Genomic DNA, 21438 nt, shown 5'->3' on the forward strand with positions numbered 1-21438 from the left:
CTGGAGAAAGAGGGTGTGAAGAAAGAGCGCCTGGAGAAGGATTGCTCCAAGAAAGAGCGCATGGAGAAGAAGCGCACGAAGAAGGAGCGGCTAAAAAATCTGGAGGCTCTTGAGGACTCCGCGTTATCTGAGCTGGAAGGGGAAGGTGCAGAAGGGTCATGCAGAGGCCAGCGTGGCAGGGTGCCCTGCTTGACCATCGAAGCACTGGGCTCAGAAGATGTGACCAGGAAGATCCTGGAGAGCAGCAAGCTGCCAGTGGCAGAGCAGGTAAAGCCCTGTGAAGCTCAGGTGCTGAGCCTGCCATGCTCTGCCCTGGTGCATTGCGTCCCACGGACAAGGGCACAGAGCCTTGTCCAGGCCACTGTTCCACAACGGCTCCGGAGCAGCCCCGTGGCTGGAGAGGTTCTCACCATCCCTCAGACGGGTGCAAAGCGGGAGTGCTCTCTCTTCAAGCATCCTGTCCGTTCAGTTTCCCAGTGTGGAAATCATTCCAGATGGTTCCAGGGCAGGGCAGCTCACGGTCAGTGTTGCCTTCAGCTGAGTCACTCAGAGGAGAGATTTCTCTCTAGGTCTCAGCTGTAGGTCCTGGCACTGCTCTGGAGCCTGCCCACCCCACTGGGCGTAAAAAAGCACTGTACTCCCTAGAAATAATAATTTTAAAAACCCCATTGCCAAAAGCTCAGTGCCTTTAAGGAAGTGGGAGGTTGAAGGTGACGGGAGTATAAAGAGAGTTTTCTCTTCTGCTTTAGATCTTGGATGAGCTGGGACTGGGTCCCTCTGGGCCTCCCATTCCCCCTCCTGCTTTGTACTCCGTGATTCGCTACCCAGAGAAGCGAACGGCCCCTGCAGCAGGAGAAGCCCTCCAGCACTTCCAGCTTGTTGTGCCAGAAGGTGCTGTTGCGGAAGGAGAACAGGCAGCGACTGTAAGTGTCGTGGATGCCCCCGCTGTGCCCGCAGTGAAGGTTTCAGGGCAGGGGCCAGGCTGCATGGGGGCACGGGGGGCAGGCGAGATGGAAAAGTATCACTGTGGAAGGGCGGTCAAATCATGACGGGGCCACGTGTCTGCAGGCATCCCTTCTGTCTGTCCAAAAGAGACAGCTGTGCTGTCTCTCTGCTGAGAAATAGGATGGTTCTTTATCATGAGAGAAAAGAGCCACAGCTTTCTTTCCAGGGTGGGATGTCTCCAGGCAGGTCTGACCTCTCTCTCTCTTCTCTCTCTCCCCTTGATGTTAAGACCTCCAAGAAACAGGTCACTCCAACAAGGGGGCGGTCGAGGAAGGAGAAAGCTGTGGGTAGCCCAAAGACTCTGAGGAAGAAGCGCAGCTCCAGCCGGGGCAGCAGAGATCTCCAGAGGCCGGACACAGGAGCACCCACATGTCCTCCCAGGTTGGACCAAAGTGATGTGGACACGGTTCCATCCCCAGGGAGACCTGTCAGGCGAGCTGTGAGGCAGGAGGTGACCCCTCTGCTTCGCAGCCATCTCGCCAGACAAGGTCCCTCATCTCCAGCTCTGCAGGCACCCTCGGCCGGTGCCTCCATGGCATGGCAAGTCCACAACCCTCCGTTCCTCATTTGCTTCTTCCCAGTGTTTGAAATCTCCTTTTTAATTGCCAGGCTGAGCAGCTGTCGGTGGATAGTGCCTGCCCACGGTGAGGTGCAACTGAAGGTCCACTTCAGCTCCACGGAACTGGGCCAGTTTGAGCAGACGCTGCATTTTGAGATCCTGGGGACAAAGCGTCTGTACCAGCTGCCCTGCAGGGGCACCTGCCTGTATCCCGCCATCAGCCAGGACCCGCGGTAAGGCTGGCGCGTGGGAGCCCTCACGCATGGCTCCCCCTGAACTCAGAGCCAGGGCTGCCCCTTGTACCCCTGTGACCTTCTGGCTTGGGCACAGCGTGCTGCCTGAGCAGCCCAGCATCTTCCCGTGCTTGGAGCTGGGAACCAGTCCTGGTACCTCAGCCACCCAGAAGGGTTATGGCTTTCTGACCAGGTTTCCTACCTAGGAGCATCTCACAGCTCCTCATTCCCTGTTTCTCTCCCCAGGCTGGTGTTTCCCCACCAGAGGGAGAGCAAGGAGGATGAGGACATCATCTCCAAGAAGTATGTCATGGACACGGGTGTTTTCCACTTTGGACCGCTGCTGTGTGGGAAGCCAAGAGACGGGTACGTGCTCCCAGCCCTGAGTTAGCAGCTGATGCTCACACAGAAGGCGGAAGAAGCCATGTGCCTGGCATACTGTTATTTTTCCAGGTGCCTTTCCACTTAGATTTTGTAAAACGCTCTTTGAGTGCGTGACTGCATCGTCACACCTCTGGCATGGAGGCACCAAGTATAAGGGCAGACATCAAAGCAACGCAAGGATGAACCCATATTCCGTGCAATGTGCCCCAAAGTGATCCTTTTTCTTAGCCTGCTCGTGGGAACATGGTCTTCCAGTGCAGCCTGCCGCTGCCCGGACACGGTGCTTTCCTCAAGATGTGATCAAGGCTGTGGTCCTGGCATCTCCTCTGCAGCCTTTTCCCCTTTTGTGGACAGGTACAAGGAGCTGCGCTATCCCAGCAACTGCGAGAAGATAACCATCCTGAACGTCAGCCCCTTGGAAGCAGAGGTGCATTTCTCCTTTGAGCGCGATCTCCAGGAGAGCACGTTCCTTTTAGAGCCTCCCAGCATGAGGCTGCAACCGAACGAGAAGCAGGTAGGAGACAGGCAGGTAGGACAGGCAGCGGTGGCAGTGCCCAGGAGCTGTTTCTCTTGCTGACTGAATGCTCTTGTGTGTTTGTTCTTGCGGGGACGGGGCTAGGAGCTGAGCGTTTGGGCGTACCCCACTTCAGCCGGCCTGGTGGAAGACAAGCTCATCTGCTGCGTTCAGGGGAACCCAGAGCCGGTGGTCTTCCGCCTGTGCTGCCAGGGGGTGCAGGTGGAGCTGGGGGTCAGCCCCAAGGAGCTGTCGTTCAACACGCTGCTTCTGCCCAGGTCAGTCACCCCACAGCCCCTCGCCGGGGACGAGAGCTGTCAGCCAGGGCTGCTCCAAGTTCCATTCAACTGCAAGACTAACATGCCCATCAAGCAGCTGGTGCTGAGTGTCTCTTTTTGTCTGCAGGAAGGACAATGAGACCCTGGCCCTGCAAAACCGCACACCGCTGCCCGTGGCCTGGCGGCTCATTGGGCTGGAAGACCTGGGCGAGGACTTCTCGGTGTCAGAAGACAGCGGCATCGTGGGTCCCCACACGGAGTTTGCTGTGCAGCTGCGTTTCAAGGCCACAAAGGCTCTCAGCATTCTGAAGACCATCCAGCTGGAGGTGAGGGGGACTGTGCCCTCCCTGGCAGAGCAGGGCAGAGTGATCAGCCCTGTGCTCTTAGGGATGGAGGCTGCTTGAAGGGTACCCTGCAAAGAGGGCAAAAGGATGAGCTTCCAGAGATTCTTTCCTTCCTGCACTGCTGGGGGGCCGTGCCCTTAGCAGCAAGGGGCTCTTGGGGACGAAGTGACTGCTCGGGTGCCCTGGTAGCTGAGCTCCATGGGGCAAGTATATTGGGGAGTCAGGAAGAGATGGGCCTGACAGGGACAGGGGTGCTACGACCCCAGCTTCTGCTGCCTCCAGCTGGGTTTGCCAGCACACGCGCTGCATCCCCGGGCATCCACGTCACCTCAGAAAACCAGCCGCTGCCTCTGCAGGGCTTACGGCTGGGTTATGAGGCTGCGCCCTGAGCCCGCGCTACAACCACCTTGCTGCTGTGCCAGGTTGAACGCTGTCCTTGGGTTGTCCAGACTTTGGCATGCTCGCTGCACCCGTCCTGGCCTCTGTCTGGGGCTCTTGACAGAGAGCGACAAACTCTCGCCCTGGGAGGCTGTTCCCCATGGTTTCGGGGATGCATTTCAGTGAGGACGCTGGGTGATTGAAGAGGAGAGGGTTGGTTGTCGATGCCCCCTGCTCTGGGACACCTCACGCCTGTGGTGGCTTTAAGATCCCTTTGCTTCCCAGGGTGCTTTAGCAGCCACGCGGCTGCTGGCGGAGAGAAGAGTTGGGCTGACAGGGTTTCTTACTGCGGCAGAACCCCGCAGGGTCAGCCCGGGAGATGAACAGGTTAGGAAAGCTTGTGTGCTCACAGCGCTTGTCACGCAGGGGAGGCCATGGGGGAAGCAGCCTGTAGAGACAAGGACTTAGATATTGTCTAGCAAAAGAATGGAGGAGAAGGGGCTAAGCAGTGCTTGTTTCTTGTCACCTCAGGTTTCAGATGCAGAAGACATCTTGGGGGTCGTTCAGACCGAAAACATCAAGATCTCCGCAGAGGCCTGCGAGCCTGCTCTGAGCACCAGCGTTTCTCAAGGTCAGGGGGTGCCCCCGAAACAAAGTAATGCGGGTGCATGGCAGTGCCTTTGCAGATGGGCAACTAAAGCACTTCTCCACTGCTGCCAGAGCTGGGCGCTGAGGTCCCCCAGCGTTTGGGTGCGGGGTTGTCCCTGCTGGGCACGTTTGGGCAGCAGCCCCTATGGCCATTCATCACGAGCACTCCCCAGGGCTGTGGTGTGAGGGGTGGGAGGGTACAGGTGGGTGATGGGCAAGGGAAAGGGACCCCAGCCAGCATGATGGCAGGGGACCAGCGGTTCCTTCCCGAGCTGCTGGCTCTGCTTTGGTGATCAGCCCCTCCACTGTCTCTTCTCTCTCCTCTGCAGAACAACTGGGCCAACTTCCAGTCAGCGAAAACCATCAGCATGGCCCGTGCCAGCCAGAGGAGGTCAGAGAAGAGCATGGAGGTGACCTCCAAGCCCCACCAAGTGTGCAGAGCCAGGGCCGGGCTGCAGCTCTCTATCCGGCTTGGTGGGGAGTCCGGCGTATCCCTCTTCGGCCTCATCCTCCTGCCCAAGGCCCAGGGACCCCTCACCATCAGCATGGCCCGTGCCAGCCAGAGGAGGTCAGAGAAGAGCATGAAGGTGACCTCCAAGCCCCGCCAAGTGTGCAAAGGCAGGACCAAGCTGCAGCTTTTCCCCCAGCTTGGTGGGGAGTCCGGCGTATCCCTCTTCGGCCTCATCCTCCTGCCCAAGGCACAGGGACCCCTCACCATCACAGCCGGCGGCACCACTACCTCCGTCCCCTTCAAAAACCTCTTCCCGCAGCCCCTGGCCTTTCCAGACCCAGTGGAGCACCTGGCCTTCACCATCAGGGGCCCTGAGAGCTGGCGTGCCAGGAAGACCGCCTCCATCACCATCTCCTTGGAGGGCGGCCTGTACGCTGACGAGGCCCCTTTCACCAGCAAGGTGCTGCTCTCCTGCCCGGGGAGGGGCAGGCATCTCCTGGGTCTACCACCTCAGGGGCCTCCCCCCTCCCCAGTGACCTGTGCCCCCTTGGGAGGTCCCTGGACAAAGCTGCCCCTCACCCATAGTCTATTAAAAGAGTTCTCATTGGTGTCTATTCATCTTAATTTAAGCTGGATCCATCAAATTAGTGGTTGTAAAAGTAGAGTATGTTGCAGAGTTGCATTCTAATAGAGAAACAATTTGGGACTTAGCGGCCAGAGATTAATATTGCCCATGTAGAAAATCAGAGCAAAGAAAAACACACCTTGATTTCTGGCAGCTGAGCTGGGTGCGCTGGGATGCAGAATAACACCAAGTCCTTGACTCCCTGGCAGCAAGGGTTGACCGGTAGCGGAAGCCCCAGAGCCCTATTGCTTCCTGTGACCATCCCGAAAAACTGTCTTTTGAGATCTCGTTGATTTATGGTTGCTTTTCAGCATGTTAGTCCTTCATGGTGAAGCGGGGCCAATCCTGGGTGCCTTGCCTTACCGTTCTGGGTGGTATGAAATGGGTTTGTTTGTCAGCACTTGCCCCCTTTTCCCAGTTGAAAACACAGCCTCTCAACATCACTTGTAGCCTTTGCGTGTCGGTCTCTTCAGGGGTTTTTAGCACGTTACTGAGTGAAGACTGAGATCAAATTTCCTTGCCAAAGGCTGGTAATGGTTTTCCCATCTCATTTGTGCAACTATCCCCACGAATGCCGTGCTGATCTCCCGAGTTCCAGTTCTTTGTGCCCTTCAGGCACTGACAGAAGGATCAAACGGAGCCGTTTCTGCCAGCGCTGTGCTCAGCCCGCGGCTGTTCAGTGCTCACTCGTTAGGCAAGAGTTTGGATTGCCATCGAGCCCTCTCTTGTGACTCCTGATGGGAGCAGAGCTGGCTTCAGCTCTTAAGAATGAAATTTGCTAACAGAATGAGCCGGTGGCTGTAGACGCTTATACCCAGCAGGACCTTCAGGAGACATTCAAGCGCAGGAACCCTTTCCACCAGCCAGGAGAGGCCAACAGAACACGCAGCTGACGGGGTGTGCCAGCCGTTCCTTGCTAACAGTCCTTTAGAAAAGGCTTTGGGGCACAGCCACCCCAACAAGCAGTTCACCAGTTGTGTGCCGCCTTTCTTGTGCACACGGGTGTGTTCATGTTTGCGTGTGTGGAAATCCCCAGGACCGAACAGCTTTTGCTGTGCAGCTCATCCAAGTGCGCTTTTGTTTTGAAGGATATCTGTATTTTTCTGAGTAGATGAAGGGATGTTGTTTTGCCTGGCCATTGCATATTTTCATTTGGCCGGCAAATGAGTGCAGGTTTTACATGTTTCTGTTTCTGGGTTTCTGTACCAAACATGGAACAAACGTGTGAGGCAGAGGAGGGAGAAGTCTGGGGAGGTTTGAGAGTTCATTCTCCGGAGCCACGGCTCCCTTGTCTTGCCGTGAGGGTCCGTCCTTGGTGAGCGACGGCTACAGGGGCACGGGAACAGCCTGTTCAGCGGGGGTGCCACTTGGTTCTCACCTTCTTGGGCGGTCTTTACCGTTGCTGTTTCCTGGTTCAGAGAGAGACTTCAGTTGCAAACGTGGTCCAAGCCGCGCGTGGGAGGCCTGCACGCAGCTCCCTTGGCCTTGTCACCGTGTGTGACAGTCCAGGTCCCCTTGTGCGGTGGCTGTAAGCTCCTTGAACAGCAAGGGCTTTGTCTGGAGGATCTGCAGTTTCTCCTGGCCGTGACAGCCACTCTGGTAGGACAAGCCTGTCACACACTGGACTTTTATCTGCTAGCCTGTTATTAATCCTTACCCAAACGTTTTCATTCTCAGCGCTTGCCGTCACGGATTGGTATTCTTCAGAAGAAGCTGTGTGCCTTTTTCCTCAGGGTTGGCTCTGCTGCACTGACAAGGGTTCCAGCTGATGGGCTGTGGCTCGGCTTTCTGATCTATCTTGAGACTGCTTGCTAACGAATTTTGATTGCAATTATTCATGCCAAGTGTTTTTTTCATTGCCTTTCTGCTTTGGAAGCGAGCTCCAGATTCGGGAGCTGGGGGAAACCCTTCTGTGTCCTAGAGTGTGGTGGTTTAGCCCAAGTCACCACACAGCTTCTCACTCACCCTCCCCCTGCCCAGTGGGATGGGGGACAGAAGCTGGGAAGAAAGGAAGACTTGTGGGTTGAGATAAAAACAGTTTACTGAAATACTAAAAACTACAAGGATAACAGAATATAAGGATATTAATATCTACAAAATATACAAAATGGACAGTGTAGGATTTCTCACCACCCGATGTCCGAATGACCAACACAGCCCGTCCCGAGCAGCGATCACGAAAGGACACCGAGCAGCAAGCAAAGGGGGAGAGCAAGCCAGCAAGGGAGAGGGAACGATGCCAGCAAGCAAGAGAGATGGAAAGAAGATGGATGCCAAGGGTGCATGCCAGAATGGAATGCCCAAATGGATGCCCCCTCCCATGGGCAACCCCCCCTTCTATGCTGAGGATGACGTTCATGGCATGGAATACTCTCTTTGGCCAGCTTGGGCCAGTTATTCTGTCTGTCTTCTGCCCAGCTTCCCACATCTGCACGTTAACGAGACTTTAACGAGACTTGGCAAGCCAGACAGTGTCCGTCGTCTCCTTCACAACAGCTCCTATCATCAGAGTGTTTTTGCCAACAGTCTTCACAGATGAAATCCAAAGCACACCAGCTACTGAGACGAAAATTAACTCCATCCCAGCTGAAACCAGGACACAGACGTAGGAGATGACGCAAGAAATACTGCTCAGATACCTGAATTTCCTTCCAGCTGGAAGGTCTTTGTTGGGGAAGTCTTTACACTGCAGGCAGTGTTCAGTGAAGCTGATTTTAGAGATGCTCTAGACTGTCCGCATTGGCTGTTGGTGCAAGGAGTTTGGAAGTCTCATTCAAAGGTCTTTGACATGAGGGGCTGGGTTGGAAGGGCCTGTGAGAAGGACTGTCAGGTTGCTTTTGGTGGAAATAGCGTTGCATGTGGTTTTACTGAATGACAGGGAAATGGCAATGCTCAGAATTGTATTCAAACTCACAAACAGTTCTATGAAATGCTTGTGTTCCCAATATAACCGTACAAAAACAGCGCCTAAAACATCGGGAATGGCAGGTTAGAAAGGAAAGGGAAAATGTGGATGTCTGCGTTTTGCTGCTACAGACCTTAAAAACGGACTTCTTCAGTCCTTCCAGTCAACTTAGACACTGCCCGCTGGTGATGATAAACCTTATTTGAATTTGGATAGATCCTAAGATGCTAGCCTGCCTGCCCGTTTTTGAGTGTCCATAGTTGGTGTTGAAAGCCAAGCCAAACCACTGAGCACAAAGCAACTCAGCTCTCTCTCTGCCTGAGCAGGTATTGAGCAAATTCTCTCTTCCCGTGCTGTGCCACGTTCTGTTCTGGTTTTGTTTAGTGAGGGGGGACTACGCTGGCAGCTGCTCTAAGAAGCTTCTAGAAGTTTCCCCCTTGTCCAGAGGACTCGGCCGGGCCTAGGGCGGACCTGCTGCTGGCCAGGGCCTAGCCAATTGGTACCAGAATGTTCCGTGATAACGCCTCTGCGATAACGTATTTAAGAAGGGGAAAAAAAAAAAAAAAAAAAAGAGAAGAGAAGATGTGAAGGAGCTGAGCGGGGGCAGGGAGGCGGAGGCACGAGCCCTGCACCCCTCACCCTCTGGCCTCCCGTCGGGCGGCGTCTGGGCCTGACTCGGCCCGGCCCGGCTGCAAGGAGCGGAGAGGAGATGAGATGGGAATGAGATGTGAAGAGACCCTGAGAGGCGTCTGCCTGCCTGTTGTGAAGGATTTCTGTGAGAGGAACGGCTGCAGGTCAAGGCATGGCCGGGGAGCTGCAGCTAGGGCATGAGACTGTTCCAGCCTGCTAAATAAACGCCTCAGGAGGTCAGGATGGGATTCAGACAGCAAGAAGAGAGCAGGGTCAGTCAGCTCTCCACATCTATATTCTGACATATTTTATGGAAAACCGGTAAAGGTGAGGGAGATGAGGACAAGAAGGAACGCAGACACTCACCTGCCCAAAAAAGTAAAAACCAAGGACCGACAACTTCCTCTACTTGTTTGCATGAGGGTCCCAGTTTTAAGCAACCCTGTTACTCTGGCCAGGACAAACAATCCTTCAGGATACACATCCTTGTTAGGTTCAGAAATGTTTGCAGCACGAGGTTCTCAGAGGAGCCAGACAATTCATTCTCTGGGTCCAAGAGGGTCCAAGCACTTGCTCTACATTTTTAGGGCTTTCTCTGCACAAGAAGGTCTGTTCTGGGGGCAAGCTGCTTCAGGTCTCTACCAGAAGAGAGACAAGGACAACTCCCAGGTGCCTGAGCCCTTCTCTGGCAGCAGAGACAGGGAACTGCAGCAAGAGCGACTCCAGGGATGCCTGGATCAAGAAAGAATCGGCTGACGATGCCACAGAATTGGAGTTGCTTTGCAGAACAGCAGAGTGTGGGCGCGCATTCAGATGCACAACTGCAAGAATTCCTCTTGTGATGCCGTACTTTGCGCCCCAGCCTCTCTGCTTGGATGGCACGGGCCAGCTGTCGCATTTTTGTGACAGCTCCCATCGTGTCCGCACAGTACCGGCACCAGTTCCACCACAGCTGTGAACAGCAGTTGCCCCACTGGGGCAGAGAGGGACAGGGTCACAAAACCTCAAAAGTGCCAAAACCAGCCCCATCCCCACTGCCAGGGCAGGAGGGAGCAGCACACAAAGGTGGGCATGGCCAGGCCACGGGTGCTGGCCCCATCCCTTCCCCTTGGACAGAAAATTCACCTCCCCGCAAAAATCACCCTTGGGGTGGGAAATGGTGGGGATGGGAGACTGTTGGAGTAGGAAACCGTGACAGGGCTGAGAAGTCATGGCTGGGTTGGGAATCCATTGTGGGGATGGGAAATGAGCACTGGGGACAGGAAATCATCAGCGGGACAGGAAATCCTTGAGCTGGGGAGTTGCTGTGGTAGGAAAAGTCAAACCCTGGCAAGGCTGGCTGAAGCAGGTGCTGGCGCAGTGTTCGCCATAGGGATGCAGGCTGGTTGTCCCCCAGAAACCTGACTCTGACCAGCTGCCATGGCAGGTACAGCAGCAGGCTCCAGCTCCTCCTGGGGCTCCTGCCCTCCAGGTAACCCCCTGTCGGACCCAGCTGCCAACAGCTCACCCCATCGCCCCGCTTTGCTTCCCCCACAGAGAAGCTCCCTCTCCAGCTGTCGATGCCGCCCAAGGTGCCCGGTGTGAGCTTCATGGTTCCGGGCGTGCCGCCGCCGGTCCCCGCCTGTGTGCTGCCCTCTGTTCCAGAGCTGCCGGGGTCCTGTAAGCCTGCCCAGGTCCACCCCGTCACCTACCAGGTGCCACAGGCCAGCGTCTGGGGGCTGCGGGGAAGTTGCAGCAGCTCCCCGAAAGCTGGCAGCTCCCTCCCGTGGTGCAGCTCCCCTCCATGCCTGCTTCCTGTCCCCGTGCCCATGGCTGGGAACAGCAGGTGGTGAGGGGGACACTGGTGTCCCACCAGCCGACGGGGCTGGGGCTGTGGGCTGTGGTCCAGGGGGAGCCCCTCTACCCCACAGGCTCCTGCCCGCTGCATATCGCTGCCTGCCACGGGCCCCCGCCACCCTGCCGCCCTGCAGCTCAGCATTGGGTGCAGGGCCCCCCTGCGCTCCGCACCCTGCCCGGCAGCACCCAGAAGCCATCACAGGCCTCCAGCGAGGACGGGGAGACCACCAAGAACAGCGTCCCTGCCACCAGCCCACGCCAGCCTGTCCTCGCTCTGCCCACTGGCAGAACCACAGCAAAGCCCCAGGCTGAGCTTTGCGGGGTGACGGAGCCTGCAGGCGGGTGGCCAAGCCGAGGAAAGCTTGCATCGCCCCGCGGCTGGCTCGGCTGTGTTTGCTTTTCCTGCAGCACTGAGCACGCTGGAAGTTCCGGGCAAGCCTGCTCATGTGCCCGAGAAGGGGCCAGCCGCTCTCACCCAGCCCTTTCTGGAGCAGCCAGCGCACGCCACCAGCAACAACACGCTCAGCCGACCCCACGCTGCGCACACTGAGGACACTGGCCCCAGTGTCCCCGACAGCCCCAGCTTGGCCGCTTTCCTCCACGAGCTCCCCGACCTCTCCCAGTACGGGGCGGAGGGCGGCTGCCATCAAGAAGGAGTGGTGCTGGCAGGCCTGGGGGACAGCAAGGACACCATCCCTCATGTCCCCGACTTTACCGCCTTCCTCAAGGAGCTCCCCGACCTCTCCAAGTATGTGGCTGAGTGCAGCTGCCCACAGGAGCAAGTGGCACTGGCAGGGCTGGGGGACAGCCAGGGCACCGTCCCTCACGTCCTGCTTTTCCCCAACAGCCTCGCCAGCACTGCTTTCCTTCCTGAGCACCACAACTTCTCGGGGGACGTGGTGGTTGGCGACTGCCCCCAGGACCAAGCTGTTGAGACGCAGCGAGGGGACAGCCAGGACACCGCCTTGACCGCCAATGTCGCCAGCTTGACTGCCGAGGCCCTCGCTGAGCTCCTCGACCTCTCTGAGTACGTGGCGGAGGGCAGCTGCCTCAAGGAGTGAGTGGGGGCAGCGGGGCTGGGGAATGCTGAGGACGCTGTCCCCGATGTTGCCAGTGTCCCCCGCTTGACCACCTCCCTCAACAAGCTCCCCCACCTCTTGGAGCGCAGGGCAGAAGGTGGCTGCAACAAGGAGCAAGTGGTGGCGGCGATGCTGACTGCGGGATACAGGGCCAGGCGGGTGGGAGGTGCCTGCGAGCACCAGGGGGCGGACCTAGGGATCACAGGGTCAGGGGGCGGTCGGGTGTACGAGTAGTGGGGGGTATATAAGGCTTTGTGACGCAGCAGTAAACTGGCATTCAGAGCTAGACACCATGTGTCCGTCTCTTGTGTACCTGCGTAGGGAGTTGCGCAGACGGACAGGCGCCTAAGCCATGCTGCCGATCGAGAGGCGACGATTGGTGACCCCGACGTGATAAGGCAGGCCAGCATTGGTGAGGGAGGCGCGCAGTAAGGCGGAAGTAAGGAGGAACAGGGTGGGGGAACAAATTGTGAGAAGGTTTGCGTCCCAGCTAAAGTCGTGGAGGGAAAAGAAAATGGCGGCGGGGAAGAAGATGGCGGGAGGGGGGCCGGAGAGCCGTTACTGGAGCCATTTACAGTGCCGCTCCACATGCTCCCCTCTGGCCCTTCAGCGCCGTCTGAGTGTCAGATGTGGGGAAGAGAGGGTGGTGGTGCGTACTGGGGTTTGGGAAAAGGGGGATTGGTCCGGATTCCCGAGGCGCCTCCAGAGGGCACCGGCTCCGGAGCCAAGGGGATGAGTCCCCTCTTCAGTGCCCCCGCCATATGGGGTACCGACAGCAGGGCGAGAGGATAAGGCGCTGCTCCCAGAGCGAGCAAGGGAAGAAATACAGGAGAAAGAGGGAAGAGAGAAAAGGCTTGAGGAAAAGGTAGAGGAGTTACGAGAAGAAATGAAGCGCTTGGTGTGCAAAGAGGGGGCACCGAATAAGGACAGGAAGCGAGCAGCAGCAGAACGCTGGACGATCACCGCACGGGAGTGCGTGCTTGCTGATTGCACGCTGCAGCCTGAGGAGGGGCCAGCGCGAACGGCATATCCAGGGCTGATCCAACCAGGGGGAAACCGTGCTTGGAATCCGCTTGATTACAAGCTTTTAATGCAGTTGCGGAAAGCTGTGACAGAAGGGCGTATCATGGGACCCTCTGCACAACTGCTGTTGGACACCATCGCCATGGGCGGCCCATTAATATTTGATTGGCGACAATGCGCTCGTGCTTGCCTTACTCCTGCTCAAGTCCCCATCTGGGAGCAGATGCTGCGAGAGGAAGGGGAAAAGCTGCTATTGCAGGCGAGAGATGAGCCAGACCATCCCATTTATGGGGCCCACATAGATATGTTGCTAGGCACGGGACCCTGGCTCGCTCCGCAAGATCAAGTTGAGTTGCCACTTCCTGTGCTGATTGCTGCAGCTGGGCTCGGGCGACAAGCCTTTGAGTGTATGAATGCTGTGCTCTCAGGGACACCGAGTTATCTCCATATAAGACAAGGCTCAAATGAGACTTTCGGCCACTTCGCAGACAGAGTGCAAACTGCAATAGCAGGGTCCTCTTTCCCAGCAGCTGCACAGGAAGTGCTAGTGCGAGACTGCTTGCGTACAAACTGCTTAGCGGCGTACACGCAAGCTCTTGCAGCGCTCCTGGCTACGGCTAGTGTGAGGGATATCATCCAGCGAGGGTGTGAATTTGGTCGCATACAGGAAACAGCACCGCTAGCTGAGGCCTTGCAAGCTTTTGCAGTGCAGTTGACTGGCTCCAGCGGGGGGGGGGGTACTTGTTTTAATTGTGGAAAAGCAGGTCACCGAGTAAAGGAGTGCCCAAAGAAGAAAGGACGAGGAAACATCGTTTGCTGGGTGTGTGGAGGCCCTCATCGAGCACGAGAGTGTCCGCAGAGGTTCCGAGGTGATCAGGGAAATGGGGGGGCCGGACGGAACAAGGGGTCGCCTGCCCGGCAAAACGCCTGGACCCCACAAGCAGCCGCATGGACGGGCCCGTGGGCGGGGCCCGAACCCGAGCAAGAATAGCAACAAAGGCAGCCCAGGTGGGGGGTGGCTCCTCTACACTAGGGCCCCTCACCAATCAAGTTGAGGCCGGGGCATGGGTGGCGGGACATACGGCTCTTGAACAGGGGTATGAAATACCACCACAAAAAACCGATGGACAGAGGGTGGCAGTTACATCCCTGCATACAGAGACTCAAGAGAAAAAACTCTTACCCTTGATTGCACTGACATTTGACATGACTACTCGACCCAAGGTACAGGTTCAGGTTTCTCTGGTAGGTTCACGACACCACAAACCTGCTCAAGCTACGATCACCTTCTTGGTAGACACTGGGGCTGACGTGACTACCATCTCAACTACTGACTGGCCCCGAGATTGGCCTTTGGACACGGGATCAGTAACGGTGGGGGGCGTGGGAGGAAAATCCGTGGCTCATCATAGTGCTCTGCCCCTCACCCTGCGGTGGGAGGATGGCGGGGTGTCACGCACCTCCGGCCCATTGCGTCCTTATGTTCTGAGCATACCGATCACCCTTTTGGGCAAGGACGCCATGGTCGGTGCTGGCACTGTCATACCTCTTGGTCCTCCGCAGGGTTTTCGTGGGGGCCGCTGGGGACATCCCTTGTTGGCGTCTGCAATGGCGATCGGATGACCCTCTGTGGATTCCTCAGTGGCCCCTACCCCAAGAAAAATTGACTGCCCTATGGGACCTTGTACAAAGAGAAGTGCAGCAGGTGCATTTAATACCATCAACTAGCTCCTGGAACAGCCCGGTATTCGTCATAAAAAAGAAATCTGGTAAGTGGCGACTTCTCCACGACTTGAGAGGGGTCAATGCCACCATGGAGGCAATGGGGGCGTTGCAACCAGGCTTACCTCTTCCATCAATGTTACCCCAAGATTGGCAATGTCTTGTGATTGGCCTGAAAGACTGTTTTTTCAGCATTCCTCTACATCCAGAAGAGACGAAGCGGTTTGCCATGACCATTCCTGCCGTGAACAACCAGACGCCGGCTCAGCGCTTCGAATGAAAAATTCCCCAACTATTTGTCAAATGTTTGTACATGCTGCTTTGCAGCCGGTGAGAGAGCGTTATCCTGATGTGGTTATCATCCATTATATGGATGACCTCCTCTTCGCAAGTGCCTGTCTGCCTCCGGCCCTGTTGACCACAATCAGACAGGTTTTGGCCCGTTTTGGCCTTGCAATAGGAGAAGAAAAGACGCAGACAGTGCCACCGTTTAAATATTTGGGTACTGAGCTCTCTCCCCGCATAGTAAAACCACAAAAGCTCTTAGTACCTACAACGACTGTGACCTCCCTCCATCAGCTACAAACACTGGTGGGCGGTATACAGTGGTTGCGGCAGTTTGCTCCCTTAAGTCCGCAGGAAATGCGTGAATTGACAGATCTCCTAAAAGGTGACACGGATCTGGCAGCTCCACGAAGACTGACAGCAAAACACCGACAGTTGTTAGCTGTTTTCTTTGAACGCCTACAACGCAGTGCCTTACGGTGGCGGGATGCCACACGGAGCATCCCAGCGCATCTCCTACTACAGGCGGCGGGAGCTGTCATTGAGCTGCATCAGGGGGAGGTTCAAGCCGCATTGTTGTTTGGCTATGTCGCTGCACCTAAAGTTGCTTTGCCTCAGTGGGATACGCTACTTGCCTTAGCGCTTCGCTGGGCTAGGGATCGGGTGCTTGCTGTTGCAGGGTCAGAGCCTCAACGAATCACCGTAGAGGTAGACCCGATCTCCTTAGACAGCATGCTGCGATACTCCTTGCCTGTGCAAACCGCTCTTGCGGGATATCAGGGCTGCTTCGCTGCCTCACCACGCACACCTTATGCAGACCTGTTCTCCCTGGCGACGGTGATGCCCATACTGCCTGTCTTAGACCAACCGGTGGCAGGCCGCACGGCGTTCACTGACGCTGCAGGGAAAACAGCACGCTATGCTGTTACCTGGCTCGACCGCGGCAAGTGGAGATCTGTGGTACAAGAAGACCCTTCCTGTTCATTGCAGCAGCTTGAGCTAAAAGCAGTATGCTTAGCTTTGGAGGCTTTTCAGGATGAACCCCTTAACCTTGTTACCGATAGCCAGTATTGTCTTCGCTCTGCTCGTCTCTCTTGTTCCTGCACTGAACCCCGAACACAGACGGCAGTACTGCTATACAATGCCTTGTCGCGCCGGCGACATCCTGTCTTTATTATGCATGTCAACAGCCACACCCAACTCCCAGGTTACATTACAGCAGGGAATGCTCAGGCCGATGCAGTCTGTTATGTGGCCCTTTGTGACTTGCAGGTAGCCAAGCAGTCACATGCTCAGTTCCACCAGTCGGCCCTTGCTTTACACCGCATGTTTGGCCTCCCCCTGCCTGCTGCCCGGGAAATAGTACAGGCATGCCCAGGATGCCGTACGGCACCGGCATTTGCCCCGGCAGTTAACCCAAGAGGATTACACCCCAATGAGATATGGCAGATGGACGTCACAGATTACCCAGAATTTGGCCGCTTTCGCCATCTGCATGTAGCAGTAGACACTTGCAGTGGAGTGATATGGGCGTCCGCCTTGACAGGGCAAACAGCGCATCTTTGTGTAAAGGCTCTTCGCATGGCCATCGTGGTTCTGGGAGCACCACAAGAACTGAAAATGGATAATGGGCCCGGGTACCGCAGTGCCACCTTTGAGAATTGGTGCACTGCATGGGGAATCCGGCACGTGTTTGGCATTCCTGGAAACAGCACGGGTCAGGCCTATGTTGAGCGGGCACATCAGACCCTGAAGACACGGCTACGGGCTCTTAAAGAGGGGGGAAACCTGACGGGACCTGAACTTTGTCCCCATGCGGTACTGCTACGTGCCCTGTACAGTCTCAATCACCTAGAACGCCGTGCCCAAGACCATCAGTTGACGGAGAGGGCTCCCATGGGCATGGTCTTTGTCCTCAAAGAGGACGGGTCGTGGACCACAGACCCTGTTCCCCTGCTGGTCCTAGGACGAGGATATGCCTGTGTGCAGACCCCTGCGGGGCCACGGTGGTATCCTGCTCGATGGGTTAAGCCGGCACTGGGTGACCGCCACTGTCGTAGTTCAGCCCCGATTGGGACCAGACTACGCAGTTTCTCTCTCACTCCCCCCACCCTCCGAGAGAACAGGGAGAGATGATATAAGAAAAACGGCTCGAGGTTTGAGATAAGGACTGGGAGAAATCATTAAACTTACCGTTACGGGCAAAACAGACTCAACTTGGGGAAAACTATTCATTTATTACTACAAACAGCAGGAGAATGAGACAGAGAACAAGATAACCTCCCTCCACCCCTCCCTCTTCCCAAGCTTAACATTATCTCTACTACCTTCGCCCCCCCCCCCCGCCCCGCGAGCAGCATAGGGGGGAAGAGGGAATGGGGGTTGCGGTCACTTCATCACACGTTGTTTTACGCCACTGCTTCATGGTCGGGGGAAGAACTCCTCACATTCCTCCCCTGCTCCGTTGTGGGGTCCCTCCCATATGCCACAGTCCTTTGTGAAACTGCTCCGGCGTCGGTCATCTCTTCCACGGGTGCAGTCTCTCCAGAACGGCTGTCCCAGCAGGCCCTTCACAGACCACAGCCACCTTCAGGCATCCACCTCCCCCGGTATAGGGTCCTTCATGGGCTCCAAGAGGATCTCTGCTCCTCCGTGGACCTCCACGGGCTGCAGAGGGACAACCTGCTCGACCATAGTCGTCACCACAGGCTGCAGGGGAATCTTGGCCAGGAGCCGCGTTACTCCTCCCCCTCCTTCTGAACTGACCTTGGTGTCTGCAGCCGTTCCTCACAACAGGCTGGCAGATGTCTCTCAGGATCTTTTTACATCTTATTCACTTCTCATCTCCTCTCCACTTCTTGCACCCAGGCCAGGCCGAGTTGGGCCCAGTCGGCTGCCTGGCGGGAGGCCAGAGGGTGAGGCCTGCAAGGCCCACAAGGCTCGCGCCTCCCCCTCTCTGCCCCCCGCTCAGCTTCTTCACATCTTCTCTTCTCCCTTTTTCTTCTGTTTTCCCCTACTTAAATAAGTTATCGCAGAGGCGTTATCAGGGAACATTCTGCTACCAATCGGCTCGGCCTTGGCCAGCAGCGGGTCTGCCCTAGGCCCGGCTGAGTCCACTGAACAAAGGGGAGCGACTTCTAGCAGTTTCCTACAGAAGCTGCCACCTTAGGCCCCCCTCACTAAACAAAACCACGACAGCCACTCATAATGAACAAGGCTGTTTGCTACTAACATATATTCCTGTCGTTTCAGATGATACCACTCCTGCTCTTAAGTGGTGGGGATCTGGAAGCGGGTTATTGGCACAGGTATGCCGAGCAATGGCACTCGGACATCTGTATTCTGATGCATGGCCTGGCTGACCCAATCATCACCTGTGCAGTAGGTTTCCGCACGTCCCCTAATGGCACCTGCATCGAAGGCGATGCCAGCTACAAGAAATGCACATTGGCTGACATATCCAAAGGAGTCAGCCTCTGGAACTGGAAATACAATTTCACAACGGTGGACGTTCAGGTCAATTTCTCAACGAACTGGAATGCCACGGTCCTCTGGGAAAATTCAAACAGCTTCAACATCACACTTCACAGTGACGTAAACAGTACAGCCAGCAAATGGACCAGGTCAGAAAAACGTGTCATGGGCAGCTGTTATCTGTGCGGCACGTTTGAGCTGCTAAGGAACGCTACTCCCATTTCAGCCGCAGAGCTCCAACCACCTTGGATCACGGAAGGCATGCTCCAGAATCGCTCGGTACCATGGCTCTGGATAGGACCGCCTGGTCTGTCGAAGTGCCCTATAGACTTTTTACTGACAGACGGCGTGCATAGATGGTCTTTTCCGATGAAAAGCTCTAGCAAAGGCAGTGAGGTGGAGACTTCTATGCTTGTGCCTGGGTACCAACCCCCACAGAACATCCGCCTCCCAGAGCCATGGTGGCTATTCTGTGCAAACGGCACTGGCTGGAAGACGATAGCGAAGAACACAACCTACGGCCTCTGTTCTCTTGGGCTGTTACGTTGGCCTGACGAGCGTACGGCGGCCAGAAAAAAAGCGAGAGATTACAACACAGACAACAAGCATCGCGGCAGACTGCCAAGAGCGCGTCAACCTGCCGAAGTCCGGCCTTCGTATTTTCCTCTCCATGTTTCTGCCTCCTCTCCTTTCGGCCTGGACCGCCAATAATGTTGATAGCCTTGCCTGCATTGTGGCAAAGAACGCAAACCGTACGAAAGAAGTTATTGATGTGCTCACGACAGCGTTGCAAATCTGGAAAGATGCACATACACAGGCTATTGATTATGCTCTTACTGCATTGGGCTCTGGTTGCTCTGCATCGCTGCCGCCAGCCCTGGCTTCCTACTGCTGTGTTCGCGCTAACGGCACAGTCGAAAATCTCTTAGCTCGTGCTACGGCAATGGGCCAGGAACTGGGCGATACCTCACAAAAAATTAGGTACCTAAATGGATTCTCTTGGAGCTGGACCTGGCTCACAGGACTCATTGATACCATACTGACGTGGGTTATCATTGGCCTCCTCACTATTTGCCTTTTGCCTATGCTTCTCCGATTCCTGGAAGGTATGATCCGCAAACACGTTGTAGGCATTCATTCTATGATGCTTCCGGTAGATGTTGACACAAATAAAGAGCGTGAAGAGTCAGAGGCACAAAAACCCGAGATAACTCTCACATACAAGCAGCTCTAATAAAGGCAATTTGCTCAATTAGGGAACTAGCAACAAGAATGTAGACATTATGAAACGGTAATGGGGGTACACCGCAGGGCATAAAGAGGGGGGAGATGCGGGATACAGGGCCAGGCGGGTGGGAGGTGCCTGCGAGCACCAGGGGGTGGACCTAGGGATCACAGGATCAGGGGGCGGTCGGGTGTACGAGTAGCGGGGGGTATATAAGGCTTTGTGACGCAGCAGTAAATTGGCATTCAGAGCTAGACACCATGTGTCCGTCTCTTGTGTCCCTGCATAGGGAGGTGTGCAGATGGACGGGCGCCTAAGCCGTGTTGCCGATCGGGAGGCGACACTGACAGACAGCAAAACCACCTTCCCCGATGTCTCCGGCAGCCCGGCCAGCAGCACCTCCTTCAACCAAGTCCCTGACTTCTTGGAGTCCAGGCTGGAGGGGGGCTGCCCCAAGGACCGCCTGGCGAAAGCCATGCTGGGGGATACCGACCCCTTCTGGGGAGTGGCGGCCTCCCCCTCGCAGGACCCTGAGGGGAAGCAGGGCGGGCTGGCGGCAGACCTTCCCAGCTGGCTGCCACTGAGCCCCTGGGAGACTTCCCGGGAGAGCTGGCCAGAGACTTCTGCGGAGAGCTCTCCAGAGAGGTCTCCAGAGATTTCCGCCGAGACTTCAGAGGACAGTGCTGGGGACAGTCCCCGGAAGGCTCCTCTGAAGTACCTTTCAGAGGGTCCCCATCTAAGCCCCCTGCGCATCCCACTGCTGAGTCCCCTGCCCAGCCCCCCGGCTCCTCCCAGCATCACCCGCCATGCCTGGTCCAGCTGCTGGAGGAGGCGCTGCGGAGGAAGCCCCAAATTCGCTTGCCGCTGCTGCCGGCCAGCATCTCCTGCCAGCTGGCACCCACAGCAGGAGAGGCGGGCGGCAAGAAGGCCAAGCGCCCCGCGCCAGCCAGCGGCTCCAAGCCACAAGAGACCTCCCCGTGGGACAACAGCTCACCCAAGCAGAGGAGGCTGTGCCACGTGGGAAAACGCTCGGAAGCCCCGTGGGAGGGGAAGCCAGACAAGGACGGGGTGGGGGCAAGGAGCAGCAGGCAGCAAGCGGGCAGCAACAAGCAAAAAGCAATGGATGGCAACAACGTGCCCAACAAGCCAGCCAGAACCCGGGGGGCTGCCGGGGGGAAAGGTGCCCCACGCCCCCCTGACCGCTGCTGGTACCTGGACAGAGAATGAGAGGAGCACGAATCCCCCACAACACGTCACCTGCACTCACCCACTTCAGCCCCAGCCCTCTCCCAGACCTCTTCTTTCTTAACTCGTTACAGGTTGGATGTTTGTTTCCTAGCACCTCTGTCTGCGGCCATTCCTGCAACAGGAGGGGAGGGGCTTAATGCAGTCCCTGCCGCACGAGTAGCTCTGACCCTCCACCTCTGCCCCCAGCCTAGGAGGAAACCCCGTGGGTCCGCATGCAGACGCTTGGTCAAAACATTAATGCCCAGACTTGGGGTAAGGAAACTAGAAAGAGCTCTTAAAAATCTGTCCACTGCCATGGAACCACAGACCATTGCACAGCAGATGCCACTTGAGCCTTGCAGCAGGAAAATTCTTCTGTAGCCCTGAGAGTAGGACCGACCCCTCTGGGACTTGAGGTGCTCACCCTGCAGCAAGGAGGTGCTCACCCTGCAGCAAGGAGGTGCTCACCCTGCAGCAAGGAGGTGTCTGTGCATCCATTCATACCGCCTGCTGCACCCGCGTTAACAGCTCAACAAACCAAACGCCGTGTCCGGGCCATTTCAAACATCTTCAGCCCAGCTTCAGTTTAATCTCTGCTGTGAAAAGGCCCAGT

At 56.4% G+C, this 21438-nt stretch overlaps 1 protein-coding gene across 1 annotated transcript in view; it reads left to right on the forward strand.

Annotated features, from left to right (window-relative positions):
• LOC147600352 (axonemal central pair apparatus protein HYDIN-like) overlaps positions 1-12103 on the forward strand; it is a 39649-nt gene extending 27546 nt beyond the window's left edge. Inside the window, exons 28-40 of the mRNA XM_086751242.1 lie at positions 40-267; positions 750-962; positions 1235-1437; positions 1615-1797; positions 2044-2163; positions 2536-2695; positions 2801-2977; positions 3105-3299; positions 4227-4334; positions 4673-5378; positions 10491-10682; positions 11199-11847; positions 11959-12103. Coding sequence (XP_086607368.1) covers positions 40-267; positions 750-962; positions 1235-1437; positions 1615-1797; positions 2044-2163; positions 2536-2695; positions 2801-2977; positions 3105-3299; positions 4227-4334; positions 4673-5378; positions 10491-10682; positions 11199-11847; positions 11959-12103 — 3279 coding nt within the window. The remainder of the gene's footprint in view (positions 1-39; positions 268-749; positions 963-1234; positions 1438-1614; positions 1798-2043; positions 2164-2535; positions 2696-2800; positions 2978-3104; positions 3300-4226; positions 4335-4672; positions 5379-10490; positions 10683-11198; positions 11848-11958) is intronic.
• Positions 12104-21438: the final 9335 nt, after the last annotated feature.

Source organism: Chlamydotis macqueenii, chromosome 6, assembly GCF_036417535.1.
Source record: "Chlamydotis macqueenii isolate bChlMac1 chromosome 6, bChlMac1.mat, whole genome shotgun sequence".
In the NCBI taxonomy this organism is placed as follows: Eukaryota; Metazoa; Chordata; class Aves; order Otidiformes; family Otididae; genus Chlamydotis; species Chlamydotis macqueenii.